Source organism: Uranotaenia lowii, chromosome 1 (genome assembly GCF_029784155.1).
Source record: "Uranotaenia lowii strain MFRU-FL chromosome 1, ASM2978415v1, whole genome shotgun sequence".
NCBI lineage: Eukaryota > Metazoa > Arthropoda > Insecta > Diptera > Culicidae > Uranotaenia > Uranotaenia lowii.
Window position 1 is genome coordinate 86,592,846 of NC_073691.1, and position 19,968 is coordinate 86,612,813.

Genomic DNA, 19,968 nt, shown 5'->3' on the forward strand with positions numbered 1-19,968 from the left:
CGTGTATTGCCCTGCGTTTAAAAAAAATGGGTTGTACACCCTATCGACCCTATCATGCTGTCAGTCATGCGGCGGCAACGCTATTCAAACCGTATGGAGCACATCTCTCAGATTTCCCCTATCTTTCCCCTCGTTTTGACAGATCTAAGCTTTTTTCCTCAGATTTAAGCTTTCGTCTCCTATGCTCTCAAGGCAAAAAAAAGCTTAAATCTGAGGAAAAAAAGCTTAAAAACGAGATTCACGACCACTTATTTAAAAGATGTTGGTCACACGATACATAGACAAATCGTGTAACGTTGCAGGGATCTGCTGTCAGTCAGATCCCTGCAACGTTACACGATTTGTCTATGTATCGTGTGACCAACATCTTTTAAATAAGTGGTCGTGAATCTCGTTTTTAAGCTTTTTTTCCTCCGATTTAAGCTTTTTTTGCCTTGAGAGCATAGGAGACAAAAGTTTAAATCTGAGGCAAAAAGCTTAAATCTGCCAAAACGAGGGGAAAAACAGGGGAAATCTGAGAGATGTGCTCCACACGGTTTGAATAACATTGCCGGGAAGTGCTGTCAGTACGCTATGCTGCAACCGCTGCAACTTACGAAGCATTTGAAAAGGTATTGGTGGGATATGCTGATAAGATCCATAACGAAGCGCTGGCGATGTTGCCCAAACGACATCGAAGTCATTCTATTAACGATTCTCGGCAAAGAATGTCACGCTAACGATTTCGGGAAAGTGTGATGCTGGAAAATGGTAGGAAATTGATGCGAAGAGAAGGAATTCACCACAATGAGTTACATTGAGAGGTTTACAAAATTATAAGTTTCATCGTTTGGAAAACAAGATAGATATATTGGTTTTAGTCAAGAGCGTCAAATTGACACTTCAGGGACTGTAACGGATAAACATTTCAGGACGGATGAGGGTATAGAATATAGCCTTGAGGCAGGCTTATTATGTTTCCAAATTGCAGGAAAAAAGTGTATAAAAATTACAACCCAAAAAGTGCTGAACAGTAATCAATGGTTATGTCATTTGTCAAAATAGTAAAAAATATTCTTAACGATAAAGTTGTTTGTAGTCAGAAATCTCAAAAAATTGAAGATTTCAGGTTTAGTTGTGAAAAACTATTTCATCCTAATAGGATGAAAGGGTCGCGGCTTACCCCGCTGTTGCACTCACCCTGTTTCAAGATACTTATTTTTCCAGAGAGTCTTGAATCGATCTCAAAAATTTTGTCAAGAATGAACGTCCGAACGTCTGAACTTGCTCGCAACCAATTGCTGTTGATTGGAAGGTCGGCCATAGAATAGAACTAATAACTTCAACTCAGCACGGAGAGTTGTTTGGTGCTATAAATTAAATTTTCAACGCTACATTTATTGCACTGGTCGGCAATAATTGCTGCTACATGTGTATCAATTTCGCACCGCCCATTGAGACAGGCTCCTGAAAATCTATGAAGTACCCTCCCCAAACTTTCGAGACGAGCGAGGGGGGGGGGGATGTTGAATTTCCTCACATCGGAAACTGAGAGCGATAGAATGCGAACAAATATTGTTACAGCTCCACAAACAATAGCCTTTCGACAGCTTTTATTCGGCAGAGGACCCATGCAAGCAGAACAGAAGGCAATAAATTACTCACTTCTCGGTACGCAGAGAGACGCACAGAAGCAAAAATTTCTACTCAAGTTGTCGAATCCCAACCCAAATCGAAAGAGGGTTGCCTGGGTTGTCCTTTCCTTTCCTATCCAGTCCTGTCCTGTCCGTTTTCGGAAGCATGGGAAGTCATCTTTCCGACATGGAGGGTCCTGTGCGAATGGCCGGATTCCATCGAACGAACCGGGGGTGCCAGACCAGTGTTTCCAGATGACTCGGCAGGAAGTCTTTGTCCGGCGCTTAGAACGCCATCGTCGTCGTCATTCTGGCGAAATCCTGAAGGTGAACGGCTAAAAGGTTTTCCGGTTTTGTTTACAAGCACATCGCCTGTGGCGCTATTTATCGAGATTGATGGGGACAGAACGAAAGGCGAAACGAAAGATTGTCATTCTGAAATGTCTCGTTCGCATATTCTAATAGAAGCCAAACGTGGGGTTCATTAATGTTTCGTATGTGCAAAATGCACGGAAATGCACCAAACGAGGTAACATTGATCACCGGGGTAGCTTTGATCAACATGAAATTTGTCCACATAATCATCAATAACTAAGTCTTAAGTTAAAATATCTTAAAACTTTTTCCTACGTTAAAAAACCAACATGTTGAGTATCAAATAGGGAAAAACTTGGTTTGTTTTTGGAAATTCCAAAAGTAAGTTTAAATGTTATTTGAAAATCTTGATATATCTACTTTTCGAAAGCTTGCAAACAAACGCCTTTTCTGATGAAATCATAGCGTTTAGAATCAGCAAGTTGATTTATGTGACAGTTCAACTTTTTTCCTTAGTAAATTTATAGTGTTGGTGTAGTTTTTGTTGTGGGGAGGAATAGTGTGAGACCCTAAAAAATTGAATGAAGCAAAATTTTTATTGTAGTTAAAATTTTATAAGTAGGTAATGTTAAAAAATTAGTCCCTTAATTTATGCAGCATCTTGCCCATCTTTCGATTTTAAATGTTGTTCGGCCTTTACACACGAACTGCCTTAATTTATCAATAACTAGCATTTTGTTTATATTATGAAGCGTTTTGTATCCTTTATGATCAAGAAAACTCTTGTATACTGTAACATAGAGACTGATCAATGTTACCCAAAAGTATCGATTTCTAAACAAAGTCGTAATCGATTTTTAAATCAAATTTAAAGTAGTCTTATTAATTTTTGCAACCATGTTTTACGTTTTAGGTATATAGTATTGGTTTAAAAAATATGAAACATGCCTTACTCTCCTTAACAGAAATATAATCGAAAAATATTGAAAATAATAAAAAAAAAACCTTACCCCGGCCTGATAGCGGTACATGCATTTCTTTGCGAAACAAGGGTACTGAATATTCAATCTTGGTTCAGTAGTAATTTGAAGCATGGGCGCTTTTGGTGATCTGATTGACGAACACTTTATTATCTGAATTTCTAGGAAATATGTTCAATAAAATCTCTCGATATCATCAAAAAAGAGTTATTTGAGTTATTTGTTTCACTAAAACCACATGTTTTTGATGATTGTGTAGCTTTTTCAACATTACTTTTGGATATTTTATAAATTATCCAAAATCATTTTAAGAAAAATTGACAATTATTGCTTAGCTCAACTGTTCAGTGAGCCGAATATTTGGCCAAACGGTTTTTGGGCGGTACTCGGCCCGGTACATCTCTACTAGGTAATTTACTCAATCTACATGTTTCAGTCAGCGATGGGTTCACCCGGATCATGACTGCCCTGCAGAGGAGCTGGAACCAACAGAAGTCCGCGAGCGGTGTAGGATGACTCCATCGACGGGGAGCATCTGAGTAGTGTGCGTCCGATCCCTTAATCGAAGCTACAAAGATAAGGCATCATCTTCTGCGTAGCGGAGGTCAGGGGTGCGCCGCAAACGTGTGTAGGATACCCCAATGTCGGGGGGTATCCGAGTAGTGCCGCTTCCTAAGGGGGAAACTGCGGGGATAAGACTTTACGTAGCTGACCTCGACGGAGGATTGTTAACCACTTGGGGGGATACACACGGGTAGAGAGGCTCTCGATGCCGGGCCACCTTCGAGGAGTATCCGAGTTGGACGGTTTCTAACGACAGAAGCTGCGGAGATAAAACTATACCTTCTTCGCAGTGGAAATCGTTGGGAAAGGGTTATTCCACGATCGGGGAATACCCACGGGTAGAGTGGCTCTCGATGCCCGGTGAGCCATTCGAGTCGGAGTAGGATGACGTCTTCGTTGGGAATCATCCGAGTCGTTACGTTAAGTCCCGCGCGTGTGCCGTGACAGGCGCGAGTCTAGGATAAGCTGCTCTCGATTTGGCACACGGCAGGCAAGGTGGCAAACCTCGAATCCTGGAGATAAGAAGACGAGTCGTTAGAGGAAAGGTCAGGTCTCGAAGCTCCAGGCGGAGAGGTTTGTGTGGTCTACCCCGAGTCTTTATGATAAGCGGTCGAGTCTCGTCTTGTCGAGTCGTAAGAGGAGGAATCAGGTCCTTAATCAACAAGGAACCACACTTTTGCGGTCAAAATTGACTGCAGGCCAGAGGCTTCGTTGTAGCTCATCGGTGTCTTCGACAAAGTTACTCGACTATATTTGCGCTATGGATATGAATTAGTTCTATTTTTCTCCGCAAGGTGGAGCCAAAATTTAACTTTTTACAGGTTGTTTACAAAGTTGTTTATTATACCCTTAACATCAACTTTGTAAGAACATTATTAAGCTCTATGTTGTGAACTTACCTTGCAAAAATAATAATTTAAAAAACCTTGCAAAAAATGGTTATTTTCACCTATTTTCGTTTTTAGCTATACAATACCTGAAATTTCCACAGTATTCGATTGAAAAAGACTCAAATGAGATATTCTAGTGGAAAACTTTTTCGGTTCGCAGATTTTTACTGTCAAAATGCGATGCATCGTGCAGAGTGTAATCGGTTGGTTACAAATCGTTTGATTTTTGTTTTAATTTTGTAGTTTTGTTTGTTTAGATCTAGAAAATTCATGTTCCTTGTCCAGTCTCACAACAAGATAGCACCACAGTAGGCTACATTTTGCTGCTGGCTGCTGTCAACTAACAGAGGAGGAAAGGAGGATCAAATGGAAAATGGAATGAAAAAAGTCGAAAAGGAAGCTTGCTTCCATATTTCGACCTCTCTTCTAAATCAGGCGTCCGTGTGTGAAGTTATAGTTTCCGTTTAGTGTCTGTGAGGTTCTAAGGAATTCACCCGATAACGCCGGTTGGCTTACTCACGAGTCGGCCCGCGCCTTATCGTAAAGGATCAGCATCAACAACGTTCTCGGGGTCTGAGGACCTCTAAATATAAAGGAGAACTTCCCTTCTCGGTCTGTCCGGATACGGGGCACTCTCGTGGGCAGACCGATTAAAAGCCTATGAAGGAAGACGCCTGCAAAAGAAGAAATTGATATTGGTTCATACACATCCATGACTGACACATCCAATGTGTCGTCATAGATAGCACATAAACAAACTATCGGGTTCCAAGGCACAACATAATTGAAAGAATCTCCATATTAAGCGATGATTTCTAACGTGAATCTTATGCGCATTTCACTTTTCTGCCAGCCACTTGTTTTCGAATCATAATAGTAATTTCAACACAACTTTTTTAATGAACCTCCATAACGTGTCCTACATTTTACTTCTTAAGTTGAAAAAGAAAGTTAAAATAGAATAAAAACTCCTCTGCACTCCCCGCAAATTACGGGAGATCACCTAACGTCTCTTCATAAATTTTTAAACGGGTTTTCCGGATTTTCAAATTTTGTAGGCTCCTGAAAACACTGAGGAACAAACTCCCGGATTAATAAATAAATAAAAAATAGAAGAATAAATTAATGAGAAGGATAGTGGAAAGAACCAATTGTTGAAGTAGCAAGTGTGTTTCCTCTTGTAGCGAACCATACAACGATGTCATATCACTATGCATTATCCAGTTATTCGAGAAAAAATCACAATTTTACTATGAGAAACTACTTAAACTTCAAAAAATTAATTTTCACCGCGATGGAGCGAAAAAATCACGTGCGATACCAACAAATCATCGCCTACTTCCTCTAAGGGAAATTTGAACTATGGATATTCGTTAAAACATTTATTGATTATTTTTTTCACTTTCTCTTTGTACAATAAATGTCATTTTTAACACGTTCGTCGCCACGCTCATTTTGGTAATTTTTCTAGCCGGGCCCAAAGAAATTTTCAGAGAGAGGAAGCAAAGAGGGAGAACTCCCATATTTGAAACGTGTGGCGAAGCTGAGCGGTAAATTCAAGTAAGAGAGCGTCACACGCTTTTTGATGTGACGGGGCCCCCAGGAAATACACCCGTCACCCGAATATGGGTGCCGTGGCGACGAACGTGTTAAATCAAAAACTTATGACAATTAGTGTAAATTTTTTCAACTTATTTAATCTAGCTTTTATTTTGGGTCATGAAAATCATGGAACCTGGCATTGTCTCTTACCTCTACAAGTTTCTCGCTTAAGCAGTTTTCGCTTATTCAGGTTTGAATGTATATTGAAAGATTTTTAAGAAACAAAACAGTTGAGGAGCTGTCATCCACAAATGAAAACAAAGAAAGATTGTTACGTATGTGTCTATTTTTATTTTCTATTGAATGATTTTTTGATATGATCCGATTGACGATTATTTTTTTTTGTTTAGCATCACGATGTAACGATTGATATACTGTGGAAATTGACAAACCAAACATCCCTATCTAATCCTATGAAGCATATTATTTCTATAGAAAGCATCGTTGCTGTTTGGTTAAAGCGTCGTTTTTTATCGACCATTCGTACTAGCTATCAAATGCAAGTGAAACCAGAATTTATAATCCGGTTCCGATTATTTGCTGCATTTTTGTATTGTTTTTTGCTCGAGAAAGCATCGAAGGAAATAAAATGGTGTGGCATAGATTTGTGTCCACAATGTCGTGGCCAGTGCATAAAATGGTGTGAAACTTTTGTTCTTATACTAATATTTTCCCTAAGCTTTACAACTTTACATCTACGGCTGTAAAAATTCATCAGTCAAAGTTTTACATGTTTAAACTATTTCGTTTTTCCTTCCGTTGGCAACTTTGCATTGCATTCAGGGTTTTTTTTGCACTTTCCTCAACTGGTTTTTTGTCACTTCTTCCGAGGATCTTCCTCACAAACGAGGATTTTCCGGATCCCACGAACGGATGTGCTTCTTATTTATTCTTCCGAGTGGCGCGTTTCGTTTGTCACTAAATTGTAGCTCTTGCACTGTTATCGAGTTTGGTGTATTTTTGCATTATTCACAGCATACAGTTTTGCTTCTCTATTTCGTCTCTCATGCATAAAAAAGTCTGCTTTAATGTTTCCAGCGAAGAGCTCCGAAGGAAAAAGTTGGAATTGTTTCTCTCGCTCAAGATTGCAAGCTTTTCGACAGTTTGATAATGACTTTTGTTAGTGGCATCATTCATCGGGTTGGGAAGGAAACTAGACAGCATGGCAAAAGATTGCTCTGAAGAGTTTACTAAATGAAGACATTTTTTCCTATAAATTTATCTCCGGAAAATTCATGAGGTGTTTTTTTGTTTATTTGTTAAGTCGAAAGTATTTCAGGAGACGTCAGATGTTTGGATTCACCTCCTTGTTGTCCTTTTTAATTTAACGAAATATTTAATTTGTTTTTTTTTGCATGAAAGAATAGTCGTATGTTTATTGAAAACCTAGGGAGTTTTTAAAAATAAATCAAAATTAAAGTCATGTGTGTGCATTTGAATTTTGTTTGATATCCCACTAAATATTAATTCAAGTTGATGGTTTGAACTTCGATTCGGCTAACCGAATTCTGGTTACAAATGGACCTTTTCACCTAGCCGCAGTTCTGATCCCATCTTTGACCGCGTTCAACCGGATTCGCATTTTCCACCTGGGTGAGCTTTTTTCATACAGCTGATCTCGTTATGATGAACCGGAAGAGCGGATGATAATTTTATGCTAGCTCCCAAATCTCTAAAATTGATTTTAATGGATTTTGATTGGAATTTTGCGATTCATGAAAACTGTGCGAACTCAATCAGAAAAGTCTGGCTGCGTGGGTGGAAGTTGAACGGTGTTTTGCATGGAGTCTGGAGCCGCCTTCAAAAGAGGAGGGCAAAAGTCTATTTACGAGCATATTTGCGCTCGATAAACAGCTTCCTCGAGTTAGGCTATCTGGTTTTAGCTAGATTCAACCAAATTTGGGCCATGGAAATGAGTGCAAATTTATGGCAGCCGTAGGTGTGCTTAAATGAACGATGATTAAGCTAACAATAAATATTTGGGCAACGTTTTTATGTCTATTTATAAATTTTAGATAAACGTTGTAAGAACAATTGTTTCATGGGTAAGTTGTTACTACAGCAGATCTTTAAAAATGTATAAGCTCTGATGACAGTGAAGATAATATTCTTTCATATGAAAGAAATCATAATTAGAGATCATAATTCTGAACTGAATTCAAACCCGAAATCTGAGTAAGCTACTACATAGCTTGCATTCCTATACAAATTTGAATCGTTCATTCGTAGTAGGAGACATTTTTTTACTGGAAAATGTTTTTTTATAATCTTCTCCCGATTCTGATTCTGATTTGGATTCGGGCTCACGGTGAGGCCGTCATCGTTTAAAACCGTTCTGCCTGTTCCCCGACTGATAATTTGGAAAACAGCAACGGTTTGCTTTCTCCGTTGATCTTGAAGTCTTATTTAAACAAAAAAAAGACATTGGCAAAGCTTTTTTTAATGATCTCCGTACCGTCGATGGAATCCGTAAAGGAGAATGGGGAGACTTGATACAATTTTCTTGTTATCATCATACCTTTTTAGGAAAAAAAACTCTTACAGCGTGTAATTTCAAGTACCTACACATATATGGTCCAAAAATAAGAACGATATCTGATCCAGTTGATAAATTAGAAATATTTTCGTGGGACGAAAAATACATTAAAAGTTTTATGGTTAAAGAAGACATGATTCTCTAACCCTTGGCAACAATCAAACAACATCGATAGATGAAAGGTATGATGACTATTTTTGACCATATCACCGGAGCTGGCAATTGAACCGCTTACGGTTTCTTTTTTGGGACAATTTCAAAAAAATCGGCATCGGCAGAGGAGACTCTTCCCTATACAACGCACTATTTAAGAATAAAATCGATCGGTCTTGAGCAACTCCTTTTTTTTGAAAATTTGCGAACAACATACAGAAGAAAATTTTCAGCTTTTGTTATTAATTTTTCCTAAGAACATCGAATTTAACTTTTTTGAGCTAACTATGTGTAGATTGATAAGATAAAAAGATAAATAATATCATCAAAAATGTTGATAAAAATAAGTTTTATTCAAAAGTTCAAAAATGTGAAATTTCAATTAAAAAAAAACAATTAAAAATGATCTACAATTAGCCCTACAATTAACTGAAAACACTGTAGGAAATAAGAAAAGGATAATGAAGATGCATTTGCTCTAAAATCATTTCATTCGAAGGCAGAATGTTGTTTTAAGTTGAGTGAGGAAAGTTTCAATAAATCAATTTAACAATATCCCCTCATCCTCACGATTTATTTGTACTTTTGACACCTCTGGTTGTGGTTTTAAGGAAAAAAAAATCTGTTTTGATAACCATTGAATGTGTACATTATTTGCTTGCGAAAAACTATTTTTTTAGGTATTTTCTATAAACATTTCTATCGAAGTCAGAATGTAGTTTTGAGTTGAGTGAAGAAAGTTATAATTAAATCATTCAACAACATTTTTTCCCTCCTCACGATTTATTTGTACTTTGGACATCTATTGGTGTGGTTTTATGGAAAAAAAATTAAAACCATCTGTTTTGATAATTGTTAACATGTGCATCGTTTGCTTGCAAAGAACTCTTTATTAGTATGAAAGAACTGTGTTTCCCTGGAAATTGTTTCTTTTCTACATCGAATTTCCAGTTTGAAGAGTGCTTTAAGTAGGTAGGTATTTGTTTTATATAAATCACCGTAGGTTGTCACAACCTGTTTGTTAAATTTTCAAAAGCATTGCAAATTCAAATAGCACATAACCTGAGTAGGACCAGACCTTTCTCTATAAATCTGATAAAACGCTTACTACAGACCGCCAATAAGTGACGATTATCAAACACTCAGTATTGTTCATTTTTCGATTTTTAATAAATTATTTGCCACCACCCAGAGCCTCGTCACCACTTGAAAACTTGAAGTTCTTAGGAAAAATTATCAACGATAGCCTGAAAATTTTTCTGGGGAATTTTGTTCGCGAATGAAAAAAAAAAGTTGTTCTGGACTAGGGTTACTATATCTCGCAACACCAAAAAGAGTACATTGAGATCATTTACCCAAATAGTCAGAAGAAACGATATACAGTAGAACCCCGCTTATCCAAACTCCGTTTTCTGAGCTCGGCCGTCGGATACTGAAAGATGAACTTAGGACCAAGCCTTACGTGGTCCTAAGGTTTTAAGATTTTCCGGTAGAATAAAATCAAGAACGGGTAAAAAGAGCTAAGGCGCAGCTGACGCGGGTCGTGCAAGAAATCCATCGACGCACTGTTTCTAAAGGATTTAATCTGTGGAAGATATTATTCACCGTATTTATTATCTTGTTTATCTCCGTACGAAGGCCGCAGCAGTTTACGAAACGTAAGGCCGTTTCAACTAGCTAATCGCATCCAGAATTAGGCCAGAAACGAACCAATGTACCGTATGATGGCATAATACAACGCAAACGTCGATATTATTCAACTAAGCATGACCAGAGAACAAATGAAAAGTAGAATTGTGCAGTGCTCTTTAACAAATAAATAATTACTGTAGTTATTAAGTGTCACTTATATCATAGAAAAAGATAAAGAGCTGATGCCTAGGATCTAATTAATAAATTTTTTGGAATATGAATTGATTTTTCTGCTTCACAAAACATGAAATTTTGGAAGTTCTGAAGCGCCATCTAGGGACAAAATAACTCAATAAGCTCTGCGGTCTTTTAAGATATGCGCCTCCGGATGACGTTTAAACAGCTGATTTCTGCCGGGTGTTGTTGACAGTTTAACTTAAAAAATTTGTGTATCGTGAGCTACACTTTCCATAACTTTCGTGAAATGAGAAGCATTTCCCCGGAGAACCAACATTTCGCTGAGTCAGTTGGCGAAAATGGAAGAAGTAAGCATTGAAGCAGTCTGAAATTCAATTTGGAGGTATGGAGAGGAAAGCAGCTTCGTGGTCAAAAAAAAAAAAAAGTAAAAACCGGGTCCGGTGAACGAAACTTTGGACCGGAAAGTCATGCGTGCTTACGCCAGCAAGAAAACTGCCTCAGTTCAGGATGTGGTCAAAAACGATTCCTTATCCTTATCCCGTACGACGCGGGTGTCCACGACATCGAACCAGTAACGAACGAAGAACTTGTGGCTATCGCTAAGAAACTTGCGGTGAATAAGGCCTCTGGTCCGGACGGAATGCCAAATGCAGTGCTGAAGGTGGCGGTACAGACCGTTTCGGATACCTTCAGAGTGCTGCTACAAAAGTGTCTCGACGAGGATCTTTTCCCAATTCGTGGAAAACGGCTAAGTTGGTGCTACTACTGAAACCTGGGAAACCCCCAGGGCATGCATCATCATACAGACCCATTTGTCTGCTGGACACCCTTGGTAAGCTACTGGAGAGGATAATACTTAACAGACTTATTATCAACACAGAAGGCGAAAGTGGACTGTCGGATAGACAGTTCGGTTTTCGGAAAGAGAGATCTACGGTGGACGTCATCCGAAAGGTGACAGAGTTCGCGAAGCGCGAATATAAAAAGAAGCGGACACTGAGCTATTGTGACGATCGACGTTAAGAACGCCTTCAACAATGCCAGCTGGGAAGCGATTGCCAAAGCGCTTCACAGGATGCGCGTTCCCAATACCATCTGCAGGATAATAGGAAGCTTCTTCGAAAATTGAATCCTGACGTATGTAGGGCTTGTGATATAGCTCAGTTGGCAAGTCTGTTGTCTCCTGAGCCGATGTCCGCGAGTTCGAGCCCAAGAGTAAACATCGAACACAGTTGTACCGGATAGTTTTTCAATAACGATCCGCCAACTGCAACGTTGATAAAGTCGCGAATGCCATAAAGATGGTAAAACGACTATAATCGAAACAAAAAAAAAAGAATCCTGACGTACGAAACCGAAACTGGGTTACGATCTACTGCCCTAACAGCGAGTGTTCCACAGGGTTCCATACTCGGACTTGTGCTTTGGAATGCCATGTATAATGAGGTGTTGACGCTGAAACTACCAGCAGGCGTGCAGATAGTCGTATTTGCTGACGATATCGTGCTCATGATCACCGGCGAAACAATCGAGGAGGTAGAAGACCTTGCAACGGTGTCCGTAGAAACGGTTGGCATCTGGATGGAGGGAGTTAAGCTTCAGATAGCTCACCATAAAACAGAAGTTCTGCTCGTGACCAATAAAAGAGTTGTGCCGCACATGGAGATTACTGTTGGAGGGCACACGACATCTTCGAAACAGCAGCTGAAATACCTTGGAGTAATGGTCGACAATCGCTTAAGTTTTGGTGCACATGTCAAATACTGTTGTGAAAGTGCATCGAAAGTCATCGATTCATTGGCCTGGATTATGCCAGACTGCCATGGTCCAAAGAGTAGCAAGAGACTTCTCCTTGCGAGCGTAGCACTGTCAAAACTATGATACGGATGAGCGGCCTGGAGCTCCGCGATAGAGGTAGACAGATCCAAATTACGGAGAACACATCGGCTGATAGCAATGCCAGTTTCCTGTGCGTACAGAACCATATCAGCAGATGCAGCTTTTGTCATCGCGGGCATGATTCCCATCGACATAACTCTGGCGGAGGATATTATGGAGTGTTGCAAAGCAAGAGCTGTTAGAGGAGTGCGTAAAATCCAACGAGCAGCGTCAATGCTCAAGTGGCAGGAGCAATGGGACGCATCGAACAACGCAAGATGGACGCAAAGGCTAATTCCGCGACTTTCAGACTGGGTAAATCGGAAGTATGGAGAGGTCAACTTCTACCTGCCGCAGTTTCTTTCGGGTCATGGGTGCTTTAAGCAATACCTTCATCGGTTTGAGCTTATCAGCTCGCCTTATTGCCCGGAATGCGTAGATACGGAGAAATCGGCAGAACAAGCTATCTTTGTCTGTCCTAGGTATATTTAGGCGTCAACAACTTCCAAATTTGAACGCTGAAAACATTGTGAGTGAAATGTGTCGCGACGAACATTCGTGGCGTGCTATAGTCGACGAAATCTCGCAAATCATGCGCGATCTGATAAGAATCAGGAAAGATGATGAACGGAGAGAGCGAGATAGTCAACCAAATTTGACAAGCTAATTGAAGGTCTTGGGCCTCGTATGACACTTCAATTCAAAAGCAACGCGATCTTAGGGCGCGGTATAACCCTAATCTGTACTCATACGTGTGGAGGGACTTAAAAGGTCTCACGTACTTAGCTACGATCTTTCCTGCAGCAAAAGGAAGCGGAGATATTATTCGGGGTGGTCGTGTCGTTATTCTAGCTTGGTAGTTTCTCAATCGGCCATGCCTTGGTGGTAAGAAATCCTGCGGAAGTGGTTGCTGTGACAGTTGCGAGTTACTTTGAAAGCGTTACCTCACCGGCACACGTCTCGGGGTATTCCGTACCGTCTGAAGTTGGCGGTAGAAGAAAAGGAGAAGGAGGAAGAGGATAAAGCAGAACGATGATCAAGAAGAAAGATTAACATTGAGAAAGAGGAAAAGGAAAAGGGTGAGATGTATAAGTACATGAGCACAGCCTACCCCTTAATGTTGCATCATAGAATGAAACCAAGGGGCACATCTGGCACACGAAGCCCAAGGTGGTTTTAGTGGGACGAACCCACTCACGGCGGCAAACACCCAGCTGTTCCGGTTTGAAGTCTAATTTCCATCTTGTAAAAAAAAATCCTCTTCTTCGGGTCTTTCAATGAAATGGAATCTGCATACAGTGATAAGAAATATTGAGGAATATTTAATCGCTTTGACGAGTACCGTTAATTGGGGCAACATGCAACACTTTTCAACTTTAATGGCTTCTAAAAAACTCACGTCCACAGATAATCATACCTACCCTTTGTGCGTTAAGAGTTTGAAAGTCAGCGGGACATCAAACCGACGTAGTCAGAAAAATTATTGGTTTCTTCAGTTATTTTTAATTGTCAAAAAACATGCGATTTTCACTGTATTTACATCAAACTTACATCAAACTTTGTTTTTTTTTTTTTAAATCTCATGAAAACGTATGTGAATGTATAGTTTTTGATAATATTTGATGCAATTTAAGCCATTACGCATAAAAACGCCAATTGCAGAAATTTCTGGTTCTGTTGAAACTATTTTTTTCTGATAATACGGATATTGCGTACATTTAGGGTTAAAAAAAATATTACAACAAATTCTACAAGCTGAAATCAAAATATAAATGTTAAGGTTAATGAAATTTCAATGTTGACAAATGCGTGATGCAAAAAAGCATTCGATCATATTGAAACGAGATTTACAAGGTGTCTTTTTGATGTGCATTTTGTAGCATGTTACCTCAGGCAGGTAACTGAATTATAAAAATATTTATTGAAAAAATTGTTGATTGTTCGAATAAAATTTTAACACCAACAGTGTTGGAATATGATGATTAATCCAGTAACAAAAATTCTAAGTGATATCATTTAGCCAATCCGCCATACTGGGTAAAGTTTTTTAAGCCATCGAAAAATGTTAAAATTTGTACATTTATTGATGGTTTTTTGTTTAATTTTGAATGAAAGAGAAAAATTATATCAGTGCTGTGGTATACAAATGTCGCATCTAAGTATTTAGCCCCGCTGTTGCATGATGCCAGAGTTGCTTCCCAAAGAAAACTTGACATTGTATCGAGAAATGGTAGATTTAGGTAGCTTTTTAATTTAATTTATAATTAAGTTATCATAAGGATGAACATGTGTTTAAATCTCACCTCCCCCTAGGAGTAGTTTCGAACAAACTTGTATAGAAGTACAACAAAAATTTGTATTTCTGGGATCTTTCCCCGCCCTCTTGTAGGCTCTCAACGCCCCCAAGGTGCGGTAGGGACAACTTTGAAAATTGCTATTCTAAACAAACAAATCATTGAACTGATATCGTCTCTGATAATCTAACTTTTCCTGTAGGACTCATTCCCAATAATAAAAAAAATGGTTTAAATGCCGTTTGTTAAAGTTTTTCAACCATTCTTCGTGAATTTGTAGGGCGATTTGAGGAACACCATGAAAAGCTGTACTTCTTACGCTATATTTTTTGGCCTAAGAAAATAATCTCCTGACTCTCCTGAAACAGACTTCATATTACACATGAGTAGCTCCCTGCTGCTTAATGGAGCCACTACTCGGAAGAATAAACTGACCGGACGATGATGAGGGACTTCCTGGTTGTGGCGGATTATTGGCCGCCGTCGCTCCTCCACTTCCGCTCTTCGTGACCGCATTCGATGGCAGCCCTGCTAATGGGTGATTTGACTGATGAGAGCTCTGCGACAAGGAAATCGAACTCGACTGTACGGAGCTGGGACTATTGGATCCGGTCGTTGGTCCACCCGGGGCAGTTCCAGGACTAATTCCCCCCACTGGCGATGGCATCGCTGCCGTTCCGAAGAGAAGCGCACTCCTCGAAGCGGCACTACTGTAGGGCGGTGGAGCCGGAGTTGCTGCTGGATTGGCCGTGGCCGGGGGCATTGGAGGGGACATGCTGTTGATCACGGCCGCTGCCCGCAGATATGGACTGCCGTAGGAGCCACCGTATCGTTGATCTAGGGCCAGTTGGCTTTGAAGTAGGGATTGCTCTGGAAATGCAAAAAAAATCACATAGGGTTAGTCGTTTCATAAGCCAAACTCTTCTCTCATGATATTTATTTAAACATCATATTCATCAGTATGTTATAGGAATACTTCAAAACTTTATTTATTAAAAAAGTGTCTCACAATTTCATAGTACTTTTATGAAAAACTCGAGAGACGCAGCCTGGCGCCCTCTCTGTACTAAGCTTAATCCCATTCCATTTGCTCCGGTTGCTAGGAAAGCAACCAAGAGGGAAACTTTTCTTCATTGCCGTAAACTTATCATCAATCAGTAGTGTGGTGGTTCAAACAGCTGAAAAACTTTGCGCAAGAAATGCAAAACAACTCTCGAAATCCATCGTTGAATGCAACTTGACCCAGCAATAATCAGAAAAACTGAAAACTAAAAAAAAAAAAAGAAATGGCAAGTTTTGCTTCAACGAGAGGAGAATCGGTATAGGTACCTAGACGATGTTGGGCGAGTTGGTTCATCGGAAAAGATTTTCCTCAGTTGTCAAAGTTTTTTTTCACGTTGCTTGTTTCTGTTGTGCTCACAGTTGTTTAACGGTTTCCCAAAGGTTCCCAATCACGTAACATGAAGGGGAACGAGCATGAGTTTTTCATCGTCGTTATTCCATAAACGAGTGGACATTCCCAAGGAACTTTCTCGTGCTGCATTTTCCGTTTCTTGGGATGGCCCTTGTTAAGAAAAAAAACGAAATTCAGTCGGCCGCAGCGCTTTACAATTTGAAACCGAATATCTGAACCAGGAGTTTGTTGGAAAAGTAAAAGGAAAAACCTTTCGCAACTCTCCGTAGCAAATCGGATTGGTGCTGATACAGGAAGAAGCTTAAGACAATATAAATCTATTAAACCTGGCTCGGTAGAAGAAAGAGAGTTTCGCTTGCTTTGAATTTATCAGCATGTGGACAGAAAATAATTAATTTAACCCTCCAAAGCTGTTCGCAAAATATCCGTTTCGGATAATTTTTACCTGTAGTTTGTTGGCGTTGGCCGCAAAAGTTAACCTAAAGGGTGATACGGTCAAAATTTGATCAAGGGAAAACGCGTGTAAATCGGTGAAATCGTTTATTTAAAAAAAATCAGGAAAAATATTCAGTTAGGCTTCCGCTTTTCCAAATCCGAATTGCCGGGCCTTACGCTTAAACCCTGCGATCAGATTTTGTACAGCCACCTTGTCCACCTTCTTCGCCGCAGAAAGCCAGTTTGCCTTGAACTGCTGCTCGTCCTTAGCAGTTTTTTGGTCTTCTTTAGGTTCCGCTTGACAATAGCCCAGTATTTCTCAATTTGGCGGAGCTCTGGCGTGTTGGGAGGGTTCTTGTCCTTGGGAACCACCTGCACGTTGTTGGCGGCGTACCACTCCATGGCCTTTTTACCGTAATGGCAAGATGTCAAATCCGGTCAAAACAGTACGGAACAACGTTGTTTCTTTAGAAAATGCAGCAGACGTTTATTCAAACACTCTTTCACGTAAATTTCTTGGTTGACAGTCCCGGAAGCTATGAAAATGCTGCTTTTCAAGCCACAGGTACAGATGACTTGCCAAACCAGATATTGCTTCGCGAACTTTGACAGTTTCATGTGCTTGAAAATATCTGCTACCTTTCTCCTTCCTTTTGCCGTATAAAACTCCTGTCTCGGAAGCTGCTTGTAGTCGGCTTTGACGTAGGTTTCGTCGTCCATTACCACGCAGTCAAACTTCGTCAGCATCGTCGTGTACAGCCTCCGGGATCGCGTATTTGGCCGTCATATTTTGTTTATAATCGCGATTTGGAGTAACTACCTTCTTGTAAGTCGATAGTCCGGCTCGTTTTTCGGCTCGATGCGGCATTTTGACAACTGAAGAGTGAACTCCAAAATCAAAATAGGAGCAACATTCTACACACACACACACACCTTCAAAATGAGGGGTGTTCAGGTTTTTAAATGCAAAATGGAAATAAATACGTCAAGTTGATATTGACCAAATTTTGATCGTATCACCCTTTAGGAATTCCAAAATGATAGCTGCCACCTGTTATTTGCCCCTTCCCAGTAAACTTTTCATTGAATTACCCCCAAATGTAAATCCTTGAATCCCAAAGATGGTGTCCAATATTTTGCGCTCTTACCCTATTAAATTTTTATTTAAACTTATTTCAATAAAATTAATTTGAGAATTCATAAAATCGTTTCAATTATTTTTTGCGTTTGCGATTTACCCAGTAGGTAAGCTAAATCATTCACATATAAACTAATTGAAAAATTTGAATTCTTGGGTGTTAACCGTTCAATACATCTTAGATATGTTTTTGAACATTGTTAAGAGGTTGTCTCCTTTAGTAGAACTTTAATACATGGGCCCCGGAGAGGCGCAAGATGTGGGTTCAAGTCCTACAGGGAGACAAGGCGAATTTTTTTCGCATGGTTTTCAACATCAATTTTCATCTTGTCTAGTCCCTGAAATTTCAACTTTCACTGTTAGATTCATTTCTCTACAAAAAAGTTTCGCTGACTGAATGTTTGAGTCAAGACCCATCTCTGGGTCGCAGTTTAAAAATTGTTATGACTATTCACAAAGAAAGCATACTTACTCATTGCTCCATTCGGAAGAGTGCTCAGACTTCCCTGGATGCTGGGAAGTGTAGCGTTATCAAGTCTTGCCGTTTCAGGCTTTCGATGGCGCCCCAGAGTCATGGCGTTGCTGATATGATTTTGACTGCTCAGACTGCTGCTGATGTTGGTGCTACTCGTACTCGAACGGAACTGAATTAGGTGAGCTGTTGGCGAGCTGAAATCCCGATGGGAGTAATCCGCCAAATAGCCATTGTTGTTGGTACCGGTTCCACCTTTGCTGGACAAACGGCTGAGGCTGTCCGTGTAGTCCCCAGAATATCTGTCAGAAGATTGAGTCGGCAGAGAATGGAGTGAGTTAGCTAATTGAAACCAAAATATCGAAGAAATTTGCGTCCTACCGATAGTCGCTGGAAACTTTGCCAACCGGAGTGACCGAAGCTGGAACCGGACCACTGCCATCGCTGCCATTTTTAGCTATCGTAGCACTTGTGCCGAGCACCAAATTTACCTGAGTGGTCATCCCGTCCGGTCCGAGGCTGGTTTCCATAAATTCATTATCGCGATCTATTTTCAGGTCACTAACGTTCGAGGCCCGGCGATCCAGCAGTTCCTTGCTATCCTTGTCGGAAATGTGTTGCTGCAAGAGTTAAGCCACCCCCGCACCCACACCGCCAAATCCGCCAACAGGGTCAGAGCAGACACACAAAAACCATTCCAATATGGATTAGGAGAGCAGTGCAATAAAAAATAACACCGAGGCAGAAAGACGGAAATTAAATTCCACTCAACTATAGACTGGCCATAGATAGCGTTGATGCTAGTTAGTTATATGACCGGGTAAAACGGAGGATGCAAATGCCGAAACTTACCTTCGGTATCACATCCGCCGGTGGGAGCAACTTCTTGTGTCCCTTCCGGCCCCAGAGACACATGGCGACGGCGATGACGATGATTAAAAGTGTCACCCCACCGAGGAAGCCAAATATGATGACTGGTAATAAAAGATTGTCTATGCATGTTGCAATTTCAGCAGCATCCGGTGAGTCGGTTTTATTTTCGTAGGAAAGATAATAAAAAATAGAGAGAGAGAGAAATTGAATTTCCATGGGACAGAGATAAGTGCTTCTGTTGATACTGCTGTGATGATGAGCGTTTTAGCATTCAATTAAGCGGATTAATAAAAGCAATGTATCCTGGTCACGGGAAATAAACTAAATTATTTAAAAGAATGGACATGGAGAAACATTTTTTAACAGGTGTTTCTCTGCACTCGTCTTTCTTTTCTGTAAGCAAAATTTGAGAATGATAATTTAGGTTTTCGGGCATCAAACAATGGACTTATCACAAATTAAGTTTTATGGTATTGTTTGTTATCAAAAAAATAATTTTAAACTGAAATTAAAAATCTAGAACCGAAATCTGATTCTGAAATCTGAATCTGAAATCTGAAATCTGAATCTGAAATCTGAATCTGAAATCTGAATCTGAAATCTGAATCTGAAATCTGAATCTGAAATCTGAATCTGAAATCTGAATCTGAAATCTGAATCTGAAATCTGAATCTGAAATCTGAATCTGAAATCTGAATCTGAAATCTGAATCTGAAATCTGAATCTGAAATCTGAACCTGAAATCTGAATCTGAAATCTGAATCTGAAATCTGAATCTGAATCTGAATCTGAAATCTGAATCTGAAATCTGAATCTGAAATCTGAATCTGAAATCTGAATCTGAAATCTGAATCTGAAATCTGAAATCTGAATCTGAAATCTGAATCTGAAATCTGAATCTGAAATCTGAATCTGAAATCTGAATCTGAAATCTGAATCTGAAATCTGAATCTGAAATCTGAATCTGAAATCTGAATCTGA

General features: G+C 39.8%; 1 protein-coding gene across 1 annotated transcript in view; it reads right to left on the bottom strand.

The window, feature by feature from the left end:
* Positions 1 to 6,232: 6,232 nt before the first annotated feature.
* LOC129739041 (irregular chiasm C-roughest protein-like) overlaps positions 6,233 to 19,968 on the bottom strand; it is a 557,100-nt gene continuing 543,364 nt past the window's right edge. Inside the window, exons 9-12 of the mRNA XM_055730416.1 lie at positions 18,967 to 19,106; positions 18,496 to 18,734; positions 18,115 to 18,416; positions 6,233 to 15,525 (exon numbers count right to left, since the gene is read on the bottom strand). Coding sequence (XP_055586391.1) covers positions 15,032 to 15,525; positions 18,115 to 18,416; positions 18,496 to 18,734; positions 18,967 to 19,106 — 1,175 coding nt within the window. The 3' untranslated portion in view covers positions 6,233 to 15,031. The remainder of the gene's footprint in view (positions 15,526 to 18,114; positions 18,417 to 18,495; positions 18,735 to 18,966; positions 19,107 to 19,968) is intronic.